Source organism: Mus musculus, chromosome 11 (genome assembly GCF_000001635.26).
Source record: "Mus musculus strain C57BL/6J chromosome 11, GRCm38.p6 C57BL/6J".
In the NCBI taxonomy this organism is placed as follows: Eukaryota; Metazoa; Chordata; class Mammalia; order Rodentia; family Muridae; genus Mus; species Mus musculus.
In genome coordinates this window covers 23326259-23350746 of record NC_000077.6, presented here as the reverse complement: position 1 = coordinate 23350746, position 24488 = coordinate 23326259, and the positions used below count along the sequence as shown (strand labels likewise).

Sequence of the window (24488 nt, the reverse complement as noted above, 5' to 3'; positions counted from 1 at the left end):
CGTTCAAAGCCAGCCTTGGATACATGGTGAGATCAGACGGATCTGGCTACCATATAACACAGTCTTTTAAAAAAAATTTTAAAGAAAAATGTATCCAGGGAAATGGCACAGTAGTTCTTGCCTTAAGCCAGTGCAAGCATAAGGACCTTAATTTAGATCTCCAGCATTTAAAAAGCTATATAAAACAGCACTTGTTTATCACAGTGCTGCAGAGTGACCAAGGAGAATGCCCAGGATGTACTGGCCAACTATGCTAGTTAAAGCCCATGCACTTCAGATTCATTACGAGAATCTGTTTCAAAGAAAGAGAGACACCATTGCATACACTAGCAAGATTTTATCGAAAGGACCCAGATGTAGCTGTCTCTTGTGAGACTATGCCGGGGCCTAGCAAACACAGAAGTGGATGCTCACAGTCAGCTAATGGATGGATCACAGGGCTCCCAATGGAGGAGCTAGAGAAAGTACACAGGAGCTAAAGGGATCTGCAACCCTATAGGCGGAACAACATAATGAAAACCAGTATCCCGGAGCTCTTGTCTCTAGCTGCATATGTATCAAAAGATGGCCTAGTCAGCCATCACTGCAAAGTGAGGCTCATTGGACTTGCAAACTTTTTATGCCCCAACACAGGGGAACGCCAGGGCCAAAAAGGGGGAGTGGGTGGGTAGGGGAGTGGGGGTGGGTGGGTATGGGGGACTTTTGGTATAGCATTGGAAATGTAAATGAGCTAAATACCTAATAAAAAATGGAAAAAAAAAAAAGAAAGAGAGAGAAAGCAATTGAAGTCACAGATATCAACCTCTGCCCTATACACACACACACTCACACACACACACACACACTCACACACACACGCACACATGCACACACAGAGTTATTCAGATAACTAGCACCTGTGTGTAGGAATTCAAGACTAGCTTTGACAATATACTAAGACACTGGCTAAATAAACAATATAAGCAAAATAAACTGTGTAACAATGATGAGACTCGGATCTCATTTTTTTAGATCAAATAGATCTAAAGTACAAATCAAAGCTTCACTCTTAGTTTTAAAGATTTATTTTTATTTTATGAGTGTTTGCCTGAATATATGTAAATGCACCACCATAAAAGAGGCATCAGATGCCATGGGACTGGAGTTGTCAGCCTACATATGGGTGAGGAGAATCAAACCAGGTCCTCTCAAGGACAATAAATGCTCTCAACCACTGTGCCATTACTTTAGTTCTCACTAGTCTCAGTTTTAAAATAAGGAAAATACAGAGATTATTTGTGAAGGCAATACAAAATAATCCATGCATTAAACCTAGAATAATAAAGTCCTTCTCTAGTATCATTATTACATTTGTTTAGCAAGCAAACAAACGAGTTACCAAAAACAAAGGAAGCATTGCTTACTGTTATCTGACTCAATCCAGCCAACCTCATGGTCAGAGTTGGTGACATAAAGTATTTAAATGCAAGGTCTAGACTTTCCTTATCAAAGCACAGTGTTGTATCCAATGGCTCTTTCACTGTACTCCACATTAGGTCAGCCATATTACGAGCCGCACTCTGTCGTAACTCCTGATCAGAGAGCTTGCATAAATACCTAATGATTCAAAAACAGAAAGCACACAAACTCACCAGACACTTCTGAAAATCCCAACAGAAATTTACCAACATTCCTTTGCTCCAAACCTCCGTTTTATGAGACTCCTGGAATCTTTACATGTACTTACTGTGTGTGCAGGTATGTGGGGTGTGCCACACTATGGATGTGGGGGTCACAAGACAATGTAGGGAGTTGGCCCTTACTGCCACTTATATGGCTCACAGTGGACGGAACTCAGGGCATCAGGCTTCAAGTACGTCCACCCACTAAGACATTTAGTGAGCTGCAATTTAAACTATTTTACTTAATAGTTTAAAAAAAACTCTTAATTGTGTCATTGCTTAGATTCCAGCTTGACCTCACAATTGCAAAGAACCAAGTCATTTATCATTGGGTGCTCCATAATGCTTTGTCACTCTCTAAAATCTGTCGTATTTACAGTTCTGGATTTAGTGATTAGGAGCTGACTTCATAAGACACAGCACATTTCCTTCCTAAACACTAGCAAACATTGTTAAGGCATGCATTCAAAGCACTGGGGATTTTGGTTTTCTTCTAAAACCCAATAAACATATGATTTTTTTTAATTGTCAGTACCTCGCTCACGTCTGTAGGTGTTAACTCTCTGTTATCCAACCTTTCAACACCTTAGGATCGGAAAAATGTCACATATGCCTCTCACTGCTACATGTACAAGTGTTTACAATGTGACTCAAATACTACTCCCATCAAAAGGTATCTATCTTTTACCCTACTGAATCTGGACTTTGCCAAAGAATGTGCTTTTGCCAAGGCAGTATCAACAAACAGGACTGATATGAGAAGGTTTAGAGCTATTGAACTTGCCCTCTACTGTTACAAACTCTTCCACCATTAAAAGAAAAGACACAAATTAGACTAGTTCATGAAAAAACAATCTCTGACTAACCAAGTGACATCAAGCAACTATCAAACATGAATATGTATCCTATTTCCCAACACTAACTAGGCTGCTAACCACAGAACAAGGTTATCCTCAACAATCAAGTTCCTTCAAAGCCAGTCCAAATCAGTTGAATTATCTTACCAAGTATGAGAATTAGTAAACACCCTTTACTTTAAAACACTAAGTATGAGGCAGAGGCTGTTTGCTTACATAGCAAAAGCAACTGGTACAGGGCTTAACCCTAGACTCGTCTATATTTTCTTTCTTTTCCCTTTAAGTGACCTCATTTGTTCTACTAGTTCCTGAATATTGCTCTTATGCTGACGATGGGATTGGGAGAGGTTTACATGTGTGCATGAGTATGTATGTATTATGTGCCCGTGTGTATATAACCATACATGTGTATGGAGGGCAGAGGTCAATGTGGGATATCTTCTTCAACTGCTCTATCACTTTTACTTATTTATCTATTTACTTATTTATTTAAATATGCCTTTATCTTATGTATCTGGTTTGCCTGCTTGTATGTCTGAGTACTATTTGCACGTCTGGTGCCTGGAAAGGCCAGAAGAGGGTGTCATCAGTTCCCCTGGGACTGGAGTTGCACACAGCTATGGAAATTAAATCCAGCTTCCTGAATGGCTGGTTGATCAATGAGAACTAGGAATTTGTTTCTACTTATATCTGAACTCAAGCCTGCATACCTAAGTCAAATCCCCAATCCTCCTGCCGACAACTAAATGACTTTCTTCTGAACTAGAAGCTCATGCTTTCATTTTGCCAACATCACATTAAAGACTCAAAAGGAATACCAAGCTTTCTCGGTCTTTTGTGTCACTGTTAATGATATCCAGAGCAAGAGAAAAATCTGAGAAGGGGTGAGTACTTGTGTCATCTATAATGTTACTTTTTCTTTCTTCTTTGTTTTAATTTTTTTTTAAATTAGACTTACTCGTTTTATGTGTGTTTTGCCTGCATGTATGCATATGTAACATGCCCATGCTTGGTGCCAATAAATGTCAGAAGAATGCACTGGAACCCTTGAAACTGGAATTACACCATGTGGGTGCTAGAAATTGAACCCAAGTCCTTTGCAAGAGCAGCCACTGTTCTTAATTACTGAGCTCTCTCTCCAGCCCCAGCACTGGTACCTTTTTCTGTATAGTCCCATCATTGCTAGTCTTAGTGATTTTATTTTCATTTAATATATCTATTTTCAATATAGCTGTCAATAATCTGGGTATAATTAATATAATTTCTATCTACAACATGGCACTGAACTTTTAAGCCAGTCCCTTAGTTTCTAATAAATTCTCTATAGAATTTAAAATGAGGATTTTATTAAAGGCCAAATTAGTTTTTTAAAAACCATTATGACGGGCTGGAGAGATGGTTCAGTAGTTAAGAGCACAGACTGCTCTTCCAAAAGTCCTGAGTTAAATACCCAGCATCCACATGGTGGCTCACAACCATCTGGGGGATCCGATGCCCTCTTCTGGTGTGTCTGAAAAAAAAAAGCGACAGTGTGCTCATACACATAAAATAATAAATAAATCTTAAAAAAAATTATGACTCACCTGCCCCATTTGTAAACCCAAATACAGACAGTAACCTACAAGGAGCTGAATAACCTGCCCTTGCTAAGCACTACAACTTTATATCATAAACACTCTCCCTTCCTTACACAACAGGCACACAGCATCCACTTCCAGATCTCCATTGTCAGACTATTTCTAAGTCTTTGTCCCTACAGTTTTTTGTCCTAGAACATCTCCCTGATACCACATGACTAAGTGGTTCACATCCTTTATGTTTTCATATTTCCTCTCTATCATATTACTTTACTTATATGGCACTCATCACATCCAAAATATCCTGTTACTCTGATATTCTGAAACACCTCAAACAGTATCAAGAAAAACAGTAAGCACTCAAAACTTTACAAGTGAATGAGGAAAAAATTGCAAAGAACTCCTGATTTTTAATTTTAAAAAAATTAATTCTTAGAACTCTCACAGTTCATTTCTAAGCTATAGAACACATCTTAGGTTACCTTCTTAGGTGGAACTCAAATTCACTTCCACCTCAAAAAGACCTTTCCCATTCCCAGAATTTAACTTACGTGTTCATATGTACAAAAGTGTATTTATAGAGGTTGGCAATATCATTCTTACAGAACCCAACACTTTTCACTTTTTGTTTGAAACGAGGTCTCTCATTGCCTGTAACTTCATCAAATAAGCTGAGTAAGGGAGTGTGGGAAGTGAGCTCCTGCGTATCAGTCTCCAATTGCCACCTACAAGCATTTGCTGCCATACCTGGGTCTTTATATGGCCTCAGGTACCTCACACTTGTACAAAAGCTTTTCAAACTGACTCACCTTTGCAAGCCTTATTTCACCCAGTACTTAAACTTACAATACACTATTCTTTTTTTTTAAAGATTTATTTATTTTATGTATATGAGTACACTGTAGCTGTATTCAAACGCACCAGTAGAGGGTATCAGATTCCATTACAGATGGCTGTGAGCCACCATGTGGTCACTGGGAATTGAACTCAGAACCTCTGGAAGAGCAGTCAATGCTCTTATCTGCTGAGCCATCTCCCCAGTCACACAATCCACTATTCTTACTGTTCCTATTTCTTTCCTAATATTTATCCTATTCCTTGTGATTCCTTATATACTGTAACGAGTTACTTTCTAAATGAGCTGTTCTATAACATATTTAAAACTACTTACTGAATGAACTCAGTAAAACCATAAAAATTCTGTTTAGCTCTTCCTAAACTCACATATAAAAAACAAGATTAAGTAATTTTCCAAAATATAAATATCAAATATAAACTCATACACATATAAAAATTACTATATACTTATTTATAAACTGAAATCTTCCCTAGAGGATATATCTGCAAGAGTTTTTCAAAAGCAACAAAATTGTTATAAATTGTTTAATTGTATTATTATAAATTTACTTAATTAAAGAAATTTAGAACACTTACCTGATAACATACGTTCTAAAAGGAATAATGTGCTGCATGACAGCAGGGATATGTAGCCATATCCTAATCTATAAGTAAATATAAAGAAAACAATGTATAATAAAAATGTAAGACATTTCACAGTCTTCCAATTAATTTAAAACAAAAGGAATTAACATTTGGCTGCCTCTAAAACGCCACATATTTTATTTATAAATTGTGAATAAAATTTATTTAAAAATTATAAATTTTTTAATAAATTTGTTATAAAAATTAATTCCATCAATTAATCTAATTTACACACAATAGTATAAAATCAACTTTAATACTCAAACCATGCTTTCCCATATCTCTTTGGAAGACAGCAGCTACAAATCCGAGTAATGAACTGGCTTTACACTGAAACCATCACATCCTTCATTTCAAAACAGATTAAGTTATATGATTTGTAGTCATTTCAATATCCATATGAGACAAATATATCTCAGTTGCATGCTCAGTACAGTATCAGTAACCTCTGCACCGTGCGCCACTCCACTAACTTCCAGGGCTCATCTGCCAGGTCTGCTTGTTAGGGCAATACGCCCTTTATCCCTCACCATCCGTGTCTATCCTTCACAAAGCTGCAGCACTCCACTATCAAGTGCATGTCCTTTCAATACGAGTAGAAGAGCTCTTCCATGAAAAACACATGGAGGGTGGGGGGGGCATTATAGTGTAGGGCCCTAACCCCAGTAGTTGGAGACAGAGGCAAGGATCTCTGTGTTTGAGGGAGGCATAGTAAGTTCCAGATCAGTTAGAACTACAAGGAGAAACCCTGTCTCAACAAAACATACATACATACATGTGTGTGTGACCAAATATATGTATATATACACACACATATGAAGTAGGCACTGAAGAAACAGCTCATTCTCTCTCCTACACATACACACACACACAATGTAATTTTTAAAAATTTTTATTTATGTGTATGAGTCTTTTGCTTGCATGTATGCCTATATATATCATGTGCCTCCTAAATCTGAAGTTGTATATAGTTGTGAACTACCATGTGGGTGCTGGGAATTGAACCCAGATCCTCTACAAAAACAAGAAGTGCTCTTAACCTCTGAATCATATCTCCAGACCATAAAAAAAATTTTTAAAGAAATATCTGCGCCACTTATAAAAGACAACATGGTAAAGATTAAGCCAAATTAAAGTGAAGTTTAAATGCAACCAATTGAGGTTTATGTGCAAAGTATAAAAAGTGACTCAAAAACCAAAATAAATAAATAAATAAAGTTTTCCCAGGACAAAATCCTAGACAAAGGTTAATTTCAACACAAGCTACCTACCTTTGCCTTTTATATAAAAGAGGTAAGAGCAACCTTTACCTATTTTAAATTTAAAAGTTGACTAATTTTATTCACATTATAATTTTATTACCTTTTAAAAATAGACTTTACATATTTAGTTTTTAAATTATGCAAAAATTAAATCAAAACCTGCAATTTCTGGCCAAAAAAATTTCATGACATTGAAATGCAGACATTATGCTAAAAAAGTTAAAGAATAATTCCAAACAATACTTACATTAGAAACAACTGTAATAAATGCATGTGCTATAAGAAATGGTAACGTCTCAGGAGTCCCATATTCAAAGCAATCCTTCATGAGAGAAAGGCCATTTTTCCCACAAAACAGACAGACATAACGAAGCAAATGCAAGGGTACTTCTACATCCTGTAAAAAACAAAGGTGTATCCTTTTAAATTTATAAGTAATCATTTTCAGTTTATGAGCAACACTGATTTACTATCAGATGTAAAAACTCAAAAGATAAAACAAATTTCATAAACCTTAGAATATAAAAAAATACTTACATTCATATCACAGAATGCCCCTAATATGTTACTTTCTTGTGTCGATATATCCTAATTAAAAAAAAAAAAAGTATTAGACCATTATTAAATGATGGTCTAAAAACAAAAATTTTCTAAAAGTGATCTTATAAAATCTCAAGAGTGTATCTTACAGCCATCAATAGCAACTTCCCCTACTGAAGTTACAGTATCTCAGGTCTGAAGGATTCTTAAAGCCTTCTACAGAAGCCTTTCCAGTAGAACACACTGTACACTGTTTTCCTCTTTCTGCCTAAGCTTCTTTCACAGTACCTGGCAAAGTGTCAGACAAGTATTCTACAATTGAACCACACCCCTAACTTTTTTCTCTTTTTTCCTTTTTTTTGGAGATAGTGTCTCACTGTTGAAGCCCAGAATGGCCTTGAATTCATAAGTCTGCTGTCTCCACCTTCATTATAGTTGTGTATAACCACACCCGGCTTCCTTCTCAAATAAAAACAACTTAAACAACATAAGCTTTCCTTTAAAATCAGGGTGAATCTGTGCTGGGTTTAGTGGTAGAGCGCCTGCTTAGCAGTATAAGACCCTGGGTTGAATCATTACCACTTGGGGGCACACTTCAAAAGAGTCAGAGTAATTCTTAAAAACACAAATTAGGTGATTTTCAAACTACACTCTAGAGCGCTCATGAGATGCACTCCAGAGAATGTGTGTTCCATATATAAGATTTGCTGCCCAAAGCACACTCACTGGGGACCATATAAGCAAATGTTTATGGAAGGGTAAACAGTACTTATCAATACTTAAAATGTGAACTGCTTCAGACCTACAGATCATCTTTTGAATATTTTAGTCTGAAGAAGTACCAAGAGAAATGCTGGAAATTTTATGTATAATCACATTCACCGAATCTTGTAACAAAACTAAATTCAACTAATACTCATAGATCAGATAAGTAAATGGTAGCATAAACACCCAATTTCAGAGAATGTATCAGAAAGAAAACACTCTAAAAACTGAGATGTGGTAAAAAGTTTCACTAAACTGCATACGACATATAGGTTAGACCTAGAAACTGTTCAAAGCTGAGAGGTGGTAGCACACGCCTTCAATCCCAGAACTCTGGAGGCAGAGGCAGGTGGATCTCTGAGTGAGGCCAGCCTGGTCTACATACAGAGGGAGTTCCAAAACAGCCAGAGCTACACAAAGAAACCCTGTCTCAGAATAACCAAAAAGACCTGTTGAAAATATTTAGAAAGAAAAAAAATTAAATAGATCTGTATGTTCTAGAAAAGAAAGCAGCCAGGTGGTGGTGGCTCACACCTTTAATACCAGCAATCTGGTGCCAGATCTTTGAGTTGGAGGCCAGCCTGGTCTACAGAGTGACTTCTAGGATAGGCAAGGCTACACAGAGAAACCCTGTCTAGGGGGTTTTAGGGGGTGTCTCTATTATATCTAAGAACAAAAATTATGATTAGGACCTGATCATCAAAATTACTTAAAAACAGGACCATGCGGCATGAGAGAGATGGCTCAGTGACTAAGGGCATTGACTGTGTTTCCAGAAGACCCAGGTTCAAATTCTAGCTCCCACATAGCAGCTCACAACTGTCTGTAACTCCAAGATCTGACACTCTCACAAAGACATACATGCAAGCAAAACCCCAGTGCACATAAAATACAAAGGCAAATAAATTTAACAAAAAAAAAAAAAAAAAAGGATCATGCTATTGGATAGCACAGGCTGGCTAGAATTTCAATCCTCCTGGCTTTGGATTCCTAAAGATAGGATTTCAAGTGTACAGTACAACGTCTGGTTGATCACACTTTAGGGGAGATTAAGAGTGGGATTTGAGACAGGGTCTCACATAGCCTAGGCTGGCTTTGAATTTCCAAAGCAGCCAAGGATGACCCTGAACTTCTAATCCTACTCTCATCCGCCAAGGGTTGAGATCTGAGATAATAGATGTGGAGATAGATACACACACACACACACACACATATATTTATTTATTTTTGGAAAGACTGTAACAATATAAACTGACTAGGTAAAAGGCCCTGTTTTGTCACTGTGGAAGCATGAAAAAAATATAAGGTTCAAGTCTTTTAAGGTTTTTATTTTATATATTCTGTTTTTAATTTGTAGCGCCATACATACACTCATCTGAAAGCAATACCAAGAGAACTCATGTATTCATTCTTTGCCATTACTTGTTTTACATAAAGATGAATTGTTAAATGAATCTGAAAATGACTGGCAAATCAGCACTCTCAGAACACTGCAATTGAATTAAACTTACCTAACAAGTAAAAACATTTTGCAAAACAGGTATACTAAATCTAATAGTTTTTAACTTTCTAATACCAGAGCCTCAAATTACTCTCCACAAAATGTCTATAGTTAAGGATGTAGTTCAGTGACAGAGCACATGCTGAGCATATTTAAAGCTGTGGGTTCCAGGAAAACTTCCAGAGTTTCAGAACTCCTGTGGTACCATTAAAGTACCAAGTCACTGACTAAGAACCATGCTGGAATACTAGTGCAGAACACAAATACAGAAACTCTGAAAAGATTTCTACCCTTATGTACAACAGGATCCTTATGGCCTAGTTCCACAGAGACCAGAGCAACTGTCTTCCTAGTCCTGCTTATGACTCTGCCTGCTCCTTCCCCGTGAGTAGGTACAGAGTCAAGCCCAGAGTAGGATTATACTGTAAGCTCTATGTTTAGCAAATAAAATTATACCACATTTTAGAACCAAACAAAACTAGAGTGAAGTAATTCTCTAATAGCAAATACTGCTCAGTAACTGAGCCATAGGGAACATGAAGTTACCCAGAACTAAAGGTGTGCTCAAAGTCAGGAGTCCTTAAATTCACAGTAGTTCTATAATTCTGGGACAACACTAAAAACAAGTTAAAGATCTTAAATGATTTCTCAGAAGGTGCTTGCTGCCAAGACTGACAACTTGAGTTCAATCTTCGGACTCCTCATGGTAGAAGTAGGAACTGAGTCCTAAAAGTCTCCTCTAACCTCAGGGGACTCTTGAAAACACATACACAGGCACATGCATACATACACATACTAGACAAAATAACAGCAGGCAACATACATACATATATACACACACTAGACAAAATAATAGCATGCAATACTTTTTAAAAACTTACTTTATGACAAGATCCCACTCTGCAGCTTTAGATAGCCTCAGAATATGCCATCATATCCAGTTTTGAGGGGGTAATTTGTTTTTTTGAGAAACAGTCTCCATGAAGGCCTCGAGCTCACTATACAATCAAGTGTAACCTTAAATTCCTGAACCGCCATCTCCCCAAAACTAGGACCATGAAACACCACACCCAGGTTATAAAGTAGAATCAAATCAGGACAATGTGCATGCTATGTATGTGTATATATTTTTTCTCTAAATTTAATAAGGCTCATGGCCTAATATATCAGTGATCTTCAAGGGTAGGAGAGTTGCCCTAAACTGAAGGTTGCTGAACTACTTTAAGTTCTAAACTACCAAAGGCATACAATAATAGCCTCTCTTCACAAAAAGCAACTTTTTAAAAAAAAAGGGCACCCCCCCAAAATAGCAGTTAGCAAAAAGATACCAGAAACTTGAGTTCAAGGTTATCTGTGTCACATAGTGAATTCAAAGACAGCCTGAGCTACACAAAATTCTCCTTTAAAAAGGTAGAAGATGAACCAAGACTTCAAACTGTCAAGATACATGCACACTGTCTGTCTCACCATAACATAAATACATACACTAAACAAAAAGTATTGCTCCCTCTCTCCGCTCTACAAATTTTCTTTTGCTTGAGTTAGAGTCCTAGATGTCCTAGAACTCACTATGTAGCCCAGGCAATCCCCTGCTTCCCAAGTACTGAGATTAAAGGTATGGTGCACAACATCCAGCCCCAAGGCTTGGGGGACTGAAGAGACAGCTCAGCTTAAGAGTACTTGCTGTTGGAACTGGAGAGGCGCTTCAACAGTTAAGAGCACTAACTGTTCTTCCAGAGGATCAGGGTTTAATTCCCAGCAACCACATGGCAGCTCACTACTGACTGTAACTCAAAGATCTGACATCTTCACACAGACATACATGCAGGCAAAATACCAATGCACTTAAAATAAAAGTAACTGCTATTGCCAAGTGATGGTGTGTAACAGCACTGAGGCAGAAGCAGGAGGATCTTTGAGTTCAAGGCCGAGTTCCAGGTCAACAAGGACTACAGAGAAACCCTGTTTTGAAAAAAACATTATAAAAAGAAGAGCCTGCTGTGATGGCCAAGATTTGGTTCCTAGTACCCATGTGGTACCTAACACTAGCTGTAACTCCAGTTCCAGGGAATCCAGTGCCCTATCCTGGCCTCCAGACACTAAGTATGCATACACTGCATATATAATGTTATAATATATATATAAACTACCAAAATATATCATGTACTATATATTATATGTACATGCAAATGAAATATCATACACACACATCCTTTTTGGGGGGAAATCAGGTCATATTATGTTGTCCCTCCCAGTTGAGTATAATCAGGCAGCTATAACAATAGACACAGCCGGGCGGTGGTGGCACATGCCTTTAATCCCAGCACTTGGGAGGCAGAGGCAGGCAGATTTCTGAGTTCCAGGCCAACATGGTCTACAAAGTGAGTTCCAGAACAGCCACGGCTATACAGAGAAACCCTGTCTCGGAAAAAAAAAAAAAAAAAAAAAAAAAAACCAACAACAACAATAGACACATGTCACTGCATTTTGCTTCTACAATTTTTATAACAATTTAAATTAAAAAAAAAAGAAGAACACTAGGGCAGTAACTATTTCCAAGAATTACTATTAACAATACTCTGCCCCCAACAATATTACCCATTTCCAGTCACTAAGTATTTTTAAAGATTTTTAACTTTTATCAAAGCATGATGACATACAAGGCAGGCCACTTGAGCCTCACTAGTTCAAGGCCAGCTGTGAATAACATATTAAGACACAAAAAAATAGTTCACAACTGAGGACTGAGAGGTAATTGCAGTGAGAGCACTGGTCTATCACACATGAAGCCTTAGGTTCAAACCCTATTACTGCCGCTCCCACCATTCATATGTACAAGTGCAAATGTGTATATACATAGATAAGCGTGCATATACTACACAACTTTAAGAGGGATGCTAAGAAGGAAGGAGGGGAGGTACAAAGACTATATTAAGTTTCCACCCTATTAAACATTTGCTGTGAATAATTAGCTCAAAGTATCAAGAAACTGTGTTGTATATTATAAGCCCTGATTCTAGGACTTCACAGCAGTATACAGCAGAAATCTGGAAAAAAAAATCTTTCAAAGTCTGTAAGCCCAGTAAATGATTTCTCCATTTAATAAGGGCACTGACCAGTCTACTAGTCATGGTATCAAATAGGAACAACTAGAGTTTTGAACCTTTCCTTATAAAAGATTTCAACAAGTTTGGTCTCTTAAAAATAAAAATTCAAGTAAAAGGCTTAATCAGGAAAAAAAAACTACACAAGAATAAAAGTTAAAGCTAGGTGGTCTAGGAACTCAAATGAAAGAAGGCTGGTCCCGGCAGCACGTTTATAAATACATATAGCCTGACTCTACAATACATGTAAACTACACTAAGATTCTATACTTTCTCACACAACTGACAATTAACAGTTAATTACATGATCACTAGGCTAGAAATCACACATTTTAGGGTATTTTTAACAATGAATAAGAATAGAACGTTTAAAAGCATATTCCTATATAAAATTTAATACAAAAACTCCTCTACAGTTACCTTTTTAAATAAAAATTTTAATAATTTTAATAAAATGTCAATAAAGTAATTTTACCTAAAACATTTTATGAAACCTTTACTTTCAAACAAGTAACCACATAGAATTATCTTGAAAAATAGTACTAACAAGATGCTTTACTACAAAGTATAAGTGTCTGACGATAACATTCACAGATTATTATTTCTAAAAGGAAAAAAAAAATCACTGCTTAAACTGACTTTAAGAGCAAACTACCAGACTTAATATTATTTATAGTGCTCTTATAAAGAATTTCCTTTTGGTCTGTGTCTTACCCTGAAGCCTAAGCTGCTCTAGACTTAACTAGAGTTGACCTACACTAGCCTCAGACTTTGATTCTCCTGCCTCTATCTCCTGAGAACTGGGATAAAGGCATAAGCTACCTCATCCAGTTTCACTGAAAAACAATTAACTCGTAGGGTATGGAGGCAAAACTAGGCGATCTCTGTGACTTCCAAGGCAACAAGTCTACAATGCACGTTCCAGGACAGCCATGTAGCTACAAAATAAGGTCCTGTACAAAATAACTAATTAATTGATTGAATAAAATACTTTCTAAATGAACTTCATATATCTACATTTTTAATGAAAGCATTTCTAGTATTTGTCCATACCAATATGAGGCTGAAAACAAAATTTATACTGTATTCTAAAGATTAAATTTTAAAAATGTTAGATTGATTTTCCTTTCATGTCTGTGGGTGTTTTGCCTACATGTGATTCTGTGACCATGTGCAAACAGTGCCTTCATAGGCCAGAAGCGAGCATGGGGTCCCTGGAACAGCTAGGTGCTGGGAAGCCAACTTGAGTCCTCTGGAAAAGCAGCCAGTACTCTTAACTACTGAACGATCTCTCCGGGCCCTAAAGATTAAAGGTTTATGTATCTTATCATATATTCTTTACAAGGTTTCTATACAGAAACAACACACTAAATTCTAGAATAAAATACAATCTACTTCAAAATGTTCTTATCAATATTTATAATAGGAGTAATAACCATTTAATGGGCTATGTTTTCTCAAAACATTTTGAAAATATTCCAATAAAGGGCTTATTTTTCAGGTAAAGTTGATACATAATGAAGGTTACAGAACATGTAAGGTTGAAAACAAAAACAATAAAGCTGGATGGTGCTAGTGAATATCTTTAACCCCAGCACTCAAGGTTAGGGAGACAGAGGCAGGCAATATCTATTGAGTTCAAGACCTACGAGAGGTACAGAGAGCAACAGCCTGCTAGGGTTACATGGAGGAACCCTGTCCCAAAACACGGGAATGGAAGGGGAAAGGTGGAAGGGGGGAAGGGGGAGGGGGAAGGGTGGGGGGGAAGGGGAAGGGGGAAAAGGGGGAAGGGTGGAAGAGGTAAGAATGAAGGGGGAAGGGTGGAAGGGGGGAAGGAGGAAGGGAGCAAAGCAAAGCAAGAGGCAAGGAGGCAGACAGAGAGACAACAATAAACTCCAGCACCCAGGAGGCAAAAGCAGGCAGATCTCTGAGTCTGATTCCAGCTTGGCCTACACAGTACACTCCAGACCAGCCAACAATATATAGTAAAACTCTGTCAATAAATGGATGAGTGGATGGATGATGAGAGCATGTGGCAAATTCACAGCTCAGTATTGTAAGAAGCAGATTATCCAAGATATAAACAAGGACTAAGAACATAGCTTAGTTGACAAGGTATTTGCCTAGCAAGCACAAAACCCTGTATTTGATCTCCAGCAACCCATAAGCAGATATGGTAATTTATTCTTATAATTCCATCAGCCAGAATGGAGAAGGAACTCAAGGTCATCTTCTATTACACAACAAGTCTGGGGCGAGCCTGAGCTCAGTTTATGATGATAATGAAAACTACAACACTTTGCCTTTCCTCCCCACCTAGAGATGAAATGTACAATTTTCTTCACCATCCCTTTGAATGTTGAATGCCCTTATGAATTTTATCAATCACCAAATTTGTAATAAAACTCATTCTATGCCACTTCAGTGGCACACAAGATGCCTTAGAAATCTAGCTTCATCTATCTCAAGCACTCCTAAAACCACAATGTGAGGAAGCTTGCCCACCTGCATAGGAGCAGTAGCCATGGAAGAAAATACAAGGAACCATGCACTGAACGGCCAGACTGCTGAGAGTCTAACTTTAACCCATCCAAACCCAAAATAAATGCAGTGCATAAATGAGCCACAAACTTGGTAAGCACTCCCATCATCAGAGAATGGCAGGTAATAAATTACTGTACTGAGGCAAATACATAACCACACAGTCTCACTTCCTGCTTTCTATAAATACAATTATCTTCACAAATCCTAAATCTTTAAATTTCTAAAATGCTCATAAAAATAACACAAGTAGAATTAAGCCATTTGACTTATAAAAAAATACTACTTAAAATGTATATATATAATTTGTTAAGCTCTGCTTATTAATTAAAAATTCTAGTCTGACATGTTCCTAAGAATGAAATTAAGGCCGGGCATGGCGTGGGGGCAGAGGCAGGCGAATTTCTGAGTTCCAGGCCAGCCTGGTCTACAGGACAGCCAGGGCTATACAGAGAAACCCTGTCTTGAAAACCAAAAAAAAAAAAAAAAAAAAAAAAAAAGAAATTAAAAACTCTGGTTCTTTTTTGACACAACTTTTTTTTTTAATTTTATAAATGGATGAGTATGTTTTCCCACCACATGCATGTAAGAGCCTGTCTTAGTCAAGGTTTCTATTCCTGCACAAACATCACGACCAAGAAGCAAGTTGGGGAGGAAAGTTATTCAGCTTACGCTTCCATACTGCTGTTCATCACCAAGGAAGTCAGGACTGGAACTCAAGTAGGGCAGGAAGCAGGAGCTGATGCAGAGGCCATGGAGGCACGTTCCTTACTGGCTTGCTTCCCCTGGCTTGCTCAGCCTGCTCTCTTATAGAACCAAGACTACCAGCCCAGAGATGGCACTACCCACAAGGGGCCTTTCCCCTTTGATCACTAATTGAGAAAATGCCTTATAGTTGGATCTCATGGAGGCATTTCCCCAACTGAAGCTCCTTTCTCTGTGATAACTCTAGCTGTGTCAAGTTGACACAAAACTAGCCAGTACAGAGCCCAAAGACATCAGAAGCAGGGTCAGGTGCCCTTGAACTCAAGCTACAGCTGTGCATTACTGCATGGGTGCTGGAACATAACCTGGATCCTCTGAAACTGTTGGGACCTGAACGTAGAACCTCACACAAATGCTAGGCAAGCACGCCATCACTGAACTATACATGCCCAGCCCAGCCACTGGTTTTTGTTTTTTGTTTTTAAAGTCATAACAAATAGAGCAAAGAAAAAAAATGTTTAAATTACTTAAATTTAAGTTCTTCTGAGTTCAATTATAAATATATTTTGGCAATAAATAGTAATGTTTTTCCATCAAGTTGGAACATGATTGCACAGCTGTAAAGCAAGCACTCAGGCTGAGACAAGTGAATTAAACTTCAAGGCCAGCCCTAGGATACACAGAAAATTCAAGGCCACACTACAGGACTATACAGTGAGACCCTGTCTCAAAGAGAAAGAAGAAAGAAGGGAATGGCAGACAGACAGGGTAGTAAGAAAGAAAATTTTACATCAAAAAATCGCCAGTTTGAGTCATTCACAGATAAGGAGGGAACTAGCAAACTTAATAGGACTTGATAATGCAAGAATCATTGTACCTATTTTTTACCTACCTCTATAGTAGGATGAGTATTATGCTTGTAAGCAGTATATAAGGGAAATTGAATTTGAAAAATTTTTGCTACACATAGTAATAGTTTTTCCTTCTCATCTGTATTCCATAAACTAAAAGGATCAGAACTCTTTGAAGATTCCTCCTCAGTCAGATTACAAGTTCTTGTAGAGTTTGATTTTTTTTCTATTGATTTTTGTCTTTCTGTATTTCCTTCATTACATTCTCTATCTATACTCAGTGGTTCTTCCGCTTGATTACTCTCATCTTGCCACGTGGAATCTATGTTAATGGTAGTACAATGTTTACAAAGCTGGTCCCGGAGCACTTGAACTTGGGCAATGACTAAATTAATAAGTGCACATACTACTTGGTTAAAAATCTCCAAATGCTTATATTCCTTGAAGCAGCATAGACATTGCCTATAAGAGAAAATAAAATGCAGTAAATAAATGCTTCCTAGAGAGGGAACAATACACATTTCAATAAGTAACAAAAGAAGCAAATACTAAAATACTTTTCTTAAACATCAATTTTCCCCTTCCTGCTAGGGCAGCTCTGTATTCATTTTTAAGAATAGAATCACAGACTGGGTATGGTGATGCATGCCTTTAATCCCAGCATTTAGAAGCAAAAGGCAGATGGGTCACTGCAGAGTTCAAGGACAGGCACAGGGTTATACAAAATCCTGTCTCAAAAAACCAAACAACAGTAGTAGTAGTAAAATTATTAGTATTAATAACTTCATTAATAAAACTACTGCTTACTTAATACAAGGTGTTTTCTTATCTAACAAAATTTATTATCTACCTACATTTTTAAATGAATTCTTGAAGCCTGCTTAGGATGGGTATTCTGACCCTATCTGAAAAACCAAACATACTCAGAAACACAAAACGCTCTCTCTTGAATGTCAGTAAAAAACCAAAAACAAACAAAACAAACAAACAAACAAAAAAGGGAAATGTCAGGTAGGCATTACATACAAATCTAGTTCTCTTAGACAAGTTCAATTAATAGCACAATGCCTGGAATATTTCAGGCAATTAAAAATCTTGTGTGAATCAATAACTAAACGACACACACACACAAGTACCTAATTCAAATTATATTAGAATCTAAACACTGATAACAGATAATCAGCCATTACTTATAACTTATTCCTTGAAGTATTAGCAAAATTTCTCTACATCGTCCAAATAGATCACCAACACACTGTACAACCAAAAAGGGAAATAATCTCATTTCTATAGGCATGATAAACTTAGAAGTATGACCACAAAACGCTTGGCACACATTCATTTAAAAAGCAAGTCCTAACTTTCTTCCCCTTGAGACCAGAAGGGACTCATTTCCATTGAGTAAACTGTGATAGTAGTTAAAAGATGAAATATCTAAGATTAGGTCATTAAAAATACTGCGACCATGGTATAATTAGTAACATTCAAGCTGCCTACAACTGAGGTTTCCCCAAACAACAGATCCTCTACCCCCCTGTAGGCCTCCACATAATTACATCATGACTAATGCCTTGATTAAAACCTTATGATAAGGGCTGGAGAAATGGCTCAGCGGTTAAGAGCACTGACTGCTCTTCCAGAGGTCCTGAGTTCAATTCCCAGCAACCACATGGTGGTTAACAACCATTTGTAATAGGATCTTACGCCCTCTTCTGGTGTGTCTAAAAACAGCTACAGTGTACTCATATAATAAATAAATCTTAAAAAACAAAAACAAAAACCTTATGTTAAGCCGAACACAGAATTCCAAAATCCTTATTCCACTGTAATACTGATTCTAATTAATTAAATACCATTTTTAGAAAAATTTGTCACATTGATTAAACAAAGGGGCTTTTACTTCAAAAGTTTCTTTTAGCTATAAAATACCATATTACCATTTTTTTTTCAAGATAAGAGTGTCACTATGTGGCTCTGGATGACCTAGAATTCACTATGTAGACCAGGATAACCTCAAGCTCAGATATCCACCTGCCTCTGACATAAAAATATTAAGATTAAAGGTGTGTGTCATAACACCCAGACATCCATGTGTGTGTGTGTTTGTAAGTGTGCCTTTCTGTGAAGGCCACAAGAGTGCATCAAATCCGCTGGATCTGCAGCTGCAGGCAGTTGTGAGCCACCAGACAAGTTAGGAACTGCAGATGAGTCCTTTAGAAGAACCTTCTCTCTAACCCCAACCCACAACCCATATTACAATCTGTATGAGGAAAACAAATATAATGTCTTTAATCTAGCATTAAAAGACAGGCAGATCTCTGAGTTGAGGCTAGAGTAATTCCAGTTGAGCCAGGACTAAAGTGAGACACCAAGCCCCAGTCTTAAAACAAACAAAAATTACTCGTAGTGTTTTCTGATGAGCAGCCTGCCTACCTCTTATCTCCTACCTCTTTTTTTCTCCTTTCCAATACTTGGGACAAATCCAGGATTTCATATATACTGGGAAAGCCCTCTTAACTGCTGAGCCACATTCCTGCCCATTTTTACATTGATAGGATCTTCCTTTTAAGTTGAGGCTGGCCAGGATCCTCTTGCCTTTGATTCTAAAATGTAAGGATTACAGGCATGTACCACCACTCCAACTCAGATTCTTCCTATAATGCTAATGCAAAATTATCTTTAAAGTGAGAAGTTGTTACTCAGGCAGTTTTCTTAGTAAAGCTAGAGTCTGAGTTCTTAAAAGATCTTGGCTGCTGGGCAGTGGTGGCGCACGCCTTTAATCCCAGCACTTGGGAGGCAGAGGCAGGTGGATTTCTGAATTCAAGGCCAGCCTGGTCTACAGAGTGAGTTCCAGGACAGCCAGGGCTATACAGAGAAACCCTGTCTCGAAAAAAAAAAAAAAAATCTTGGCTAAGGTTTAGAATAGGAAAGACAAGTTTACTTCTAAAATTAGCTGTCAGAAAATGGGAACTGGGGCTGGAAAAACAGCTTAGTGGTTAAAAATACTAGCTGCTCTTTCAGAGGACCTGGGTTCAGTTCCCACCATCCATATGATGGGTCACAATGATCTCTAACTCCAGTTCCAGAGGGATCCAACACTCTCCTCTTGTAGCGCCTGCAGGCACTGCATGCATGTGAAGCAGAGATACATGTGGGCAAAGCGTCCACACACATAAAATAAAAAATAAAAGGAAAGTGGGAATTACGATGGATGGTAGTGTATGCCTTTAAATCTAGAACCAGGAAGGCAGAGGCAGCTGCATCTGTGGGTTTCAGACCCACCAACGACCCTGTCACAAAAACAAACAAACAAAAAAACAACAACAAAGAAAACCACTGGGAAGGTTCAGGACTAAAGAGCCCCAGCTTAGGATTAAGTAAAGGACAGAATAGAGGTTCGATGAAAGGGATCAGGTAGCCTCCCTTGCCCAACAGCTAAACTATCATAGCCAAAGAATAAGGATGGATGGATGGATGGATGGATGGATGGAGATATATAGATATGAAAATATTAGGAGTCTAAAGGACATAATCAGTGTTAAGAAAGATTATTTTAAGGCCAGCCTGGTATACAAACTGAAGTCTAGGCCAGTCAAGTTACACGGTCAAACCCTTGGCCAAAAAATAAAAAAAGCCTGCTTACATTTTATTTACACCTATTATATAGTACAGATAATGATTTTAAGATGTACCACCCACAGAGAAGATCCAACTCACCTGCCTCTTCCATGAGAGACAGCCAAGAATAAGTGTTTGTAAGAGGAAAGAGAAGGCTCAAAATAATAAATAAAAACTGTAGCTGGGCGTAATGGCGCATGCCTTTAATCCCAGCACTTGGGAGGCAGAGGCAGGCGGATGTCTGAATTCGAGGCCAGCCTGGTCTACAGAGTGAGTTCCAGGACAGCCAGGGCTACACAGAGAAACCCTGTCTCAAAAAAATAAATAAATAAAAGAAAAAAGAAAAAAGAAAAGAAAAGAAAAGTTGTGTCACCAAAGACAACAAAAACAGTAAGAAAAGACTCAGCATAGCTTGGTGGTGCACACCTGGTGCATCTCTAAATTCAAGGCAAGCCTGATATATAGAGCAAAACTCTCTAAAATAAAGAAGTGGGGAAACCCCTCATAAATAAATAAAACACAGAAATGTTTGTGTTTCCTTTCTATTGGATACTATTGATAAACAGTGCCCAAAACCAACTCAAGAACAGGTTTTATCTCATCTTGTAACTCCCAGGGCTAAAAATTCCTCACCGGAGGAAAGACAAGGCAGGAACTCAAGGCAGACACCTGAAGCAGGAACTGAAGCAGAAGCCATGAAAAAAAATGCAGCTTAATTAGCATACTCCCATGGCTTGCTCTGTTTGCTTTATGATAAAACTCAAGGCTACCTGGCACAGAATTCTGGGTCCTCCCAAATCAATCATTAATCAATAAATGTCCATATTCCTGGCATTCCCGATATACTGGGGTCTCCACTGCAGCTGAAGCTGCACCTTCACCAATGGCCTCTATTGAGCTCTCTTCAGGGACTCCAAGCCTATTTATACCACAATGCCAAGTCTCAGCTTCTCTTCATGACCTCTTCAATCCTGGGGTTGCCACTGCAACTGAGGCTACACTTAACCAACAGCCTTTCATATGTCAAGCCTCCACTGCTTACCACGTTCCCTTGTAAAGTAGCTTTAATGAGCCAACGCTCAAAGGGGCAGAATCAAGAAGAGCTCTCTGTGAATTGCAGGCCAGCCTGGTCTACATATGGAATTCACAAACAGGCAGGGCTACAGTGAGAGACCCTGTCTCAGAAAAACAAAACAAAAAAATGTAACTTTCATACAGCCAAAGCCAGCACCATGTAGAAGATTCTTTGTAGGCATATTGTTTTGTGTACTGTATGAAGTTTGTCCTTAAGTTATTCAAATGCTGATTTCTCTGGCTTCATATCTTGTTTCACAAGGACACAGCACTGTAATGCTTACACTAAGAATCTCCTGTCTCAAGTTTGGGTAAACAATTATCATTTATTCTCTGCCTTGACAATAAATACTGATCACCCAATGGCTAAGCAGAATAGAGAGAATAGGGTGTAACATTCGCCAACCGGGGGTGGGGGGGGGGTGCATTTCAGATGAGCTGGCAGGATGGAGGAACTGGAGCTATGAAGGAGACTGAAGATCAATAATAATATACAAGTATCATGATGGGCTGGAAAGTAGCCAGATTAGCATAGACGTTTAAGGTACATCTTTTACTGCTCAGCCATTGAGGTGCAGTTTTAAATAACACTTAGTTTCTCTGTATAGTTATTGGGGACTAGCATAAAGTAAAGAAAAGGCCACTGGATTCACTACACACATTTATATTAAAAATAATTCATTTACAACTTAGAGATTATCAAGTTCAACTCCTAAAATGAGATACAGCCTTGGCTCCTCTAAGCCACAGTTTTTGTGCTGACCATGAGGAAATAATACTCTCCACAAGATTTCACCTCAATGATACCAGTATCTTAATTATTGCTGCTTTTTCAGCCCCAGCAAACAATAGCAATAGTCTCAGCAAAATAAAGGTTTCATTTCAATGGTACTGTACTATCCGTCCATTCAGAGCAAATTCTTTAGTTGCAGCTGACCAGAACCACAGATTATTAATTCAAATAAATCACCACAATTGCTTCCCTATGAAATTCCACAAGGCAGGTCTTCATCATCTGCCCTGTTCTCAACACTATCTTCCAAGTTCCCCCAGAAAAGGCCATTAAGTTTTGAGCACTAATAACTTTTCAAGCCCAAAGTTCCTAACACTTCCACAATCCTCCCAAACAACATGATCATGTCTGTCACTACAACAATTTTCTGGTACCAACTTTTTGTCTTAGTTTGTTATATATTGCTATAATTTAAAAAAAAGGGGGGGGGAAGGATTTTATTTAGCTTTCACTTCCTGATCTACACTCTATCAATGAGAGAAGTCAAGGCATAAAACTCAACCATGACAGGAACCCAGAGGCAGGAGCTAAACAGATACATACCATGGAGGAATGCATCTTACTAATTTACCCCTTTAGGCTTGTTCCTCCCACTTCAGGGCCCCTGCACCTACCATGGGCTGTGCCCTCCCATATAATCATTAAATGCTTCATGATCTGATGGAAGCAATTTCTAAGTTAGTTGAGGTTCTTTCCCAAGATGACCACAGACTGTTTCAAGTGGGGATATGTATGTATGTATGTATGTATGTATGTATGTATGTATGTGAGTATGTATGTATAAAGAACCTAACAGATATTAGGTTACTGACAGAATAAATGTTATAAAAACCTAAGTGGGGATTATAAAACTGAGCCCTTTGAAGTTGGGCATAGAGCTCAATGTTAGGTCAGTAGTCTTTGTGTGAGGCCATGGGTTCCATCCTAAGCACCATTTAAAAATAAAAAGCTCTTTAACTATTCATAGACTGTTGGTATGTCTTTAAAATAAATATATAGTTTATCATTTTAAAGCCAATTAAAATTTTAGCAACCTATAATATATAACAAAAGTTTCAAACAGGGAAACTAAAGCAATCTCTCAAAAAGGAGGATAAAGACTTATGATACTGGGGAGAAAAAGAAAAACATATGACCAATCAAAACTAGCAGGTCTAAAAGACAGATGGACATGAGGAAATAATGAAATAAAAATTCACAAGGAGTTTTAGCATTTTTATTTCAACTTATGGGAAGATTTAAATTTAACTTTAAAAAACTAATGTACGATAAAAGGTGGCAAGATAAAAAATAAGGGAAAACGTAATAAAAATACTTCAATATGTAAATGTACAAAAATAAAATTACTAATCAAAAGAGGGAATATATCAGAAGCACACTAACACTAGTTCTAACAGAGCATAATCAGAAATTTAAGAATTTTCATGAGTGGTATGCTAATTCAATCAACCACAGCTTTTAGGGGTTCCTAAACATAGCTTAGATATCACTTAGTGAGACTTATGTGGTAATTTTCTGCTGGAAGTAATATTTTCCCTTCTCATAAGCCCCTTTCTAGTTTCCTGGCATTTGCCTTCCCTTCCACCTAGATATGTATATACAAAAAGTTGTAAGATTTACATAAGAGAAGATATGTGTGTGTCTTTGAGTCTGGGTCATCTTACTTAAAATATTTCCAAGTTCAATATACTTCCTAAAAATAGCACAATTCTATTTTTCCATACATATGAATGAAATTCCACTGTATATGTACCACATTTCCATTATCCAGTCTTCTATGGTGGACATCTGTGTTTATTATATTCCCATGCTATTATGAAAACAGCAGCAGTAAACACAGATAAGTATCTGTAATAGGATGCAGTCTTTCAGGTAGAGGTCCAAGAGTGATATAAATGGGTCATATAAAAGTTCTAGCTTGTGAGGCCTAGTGGTGAACACCTTTAATCCCAGCACTTAGGAGACAGAGGCAGGTGGATCTTGAGTTCAAGGCCAGCCTGATCTACAGAGCCAGTTCCAGGACAGCCAGGGCTACACAGAGAAATGGAAACCACCACACTGGATTTTATATCGGCTGTTCAGTGTGCATTCCCATTAGACATTAGTCTCTAGCTTTTGTTGCCAGTTGTTTTATGATATTCATTTTCAGAATGGAAA

General features: G+C 37.8%; 1 protein-coding gene across 7 annotated transcripts in view; it reads right to left on the bottom strand.

Moving 5' to 3' along the window:
- Positions 1-24488, bottom strand: part of Usp34 (ubiquitin specific peptidase 34) — a 187376-nt gene that overhangs the window by 139814 nt on the left and 23074 nt on the right. For 5 of the 7 annotated variants that reach the window (XM_006514565.2, XM_006514567.2, XM_017314317.2 and 2 more), the window contains exons 3-7: positions 16888-17308; positions 7377-7427; positions 7087-7236; positions 5530-5597; positions 1404-1596 (exon numbers count right to left, since the gene is read on the bottom strand). In XM_006514565.2, coding sequence (XP_006514628.1) covers positions 1404-1596; positions 5530-5597; positions 7087-7236; positions 7377-7427; positions 16888-17308 — 883 coding nt within the window. The remainder of the gene's footprint in view (positions 1-1403; positions 1597-5529; positions 5598-7086; positions 7237-7376; positions 7428-16887; positions 17309-24488) is intronic. The other 2 variants (XM_030245632.1, XM_030245633.1) reach the window with 1 other exon arrangement.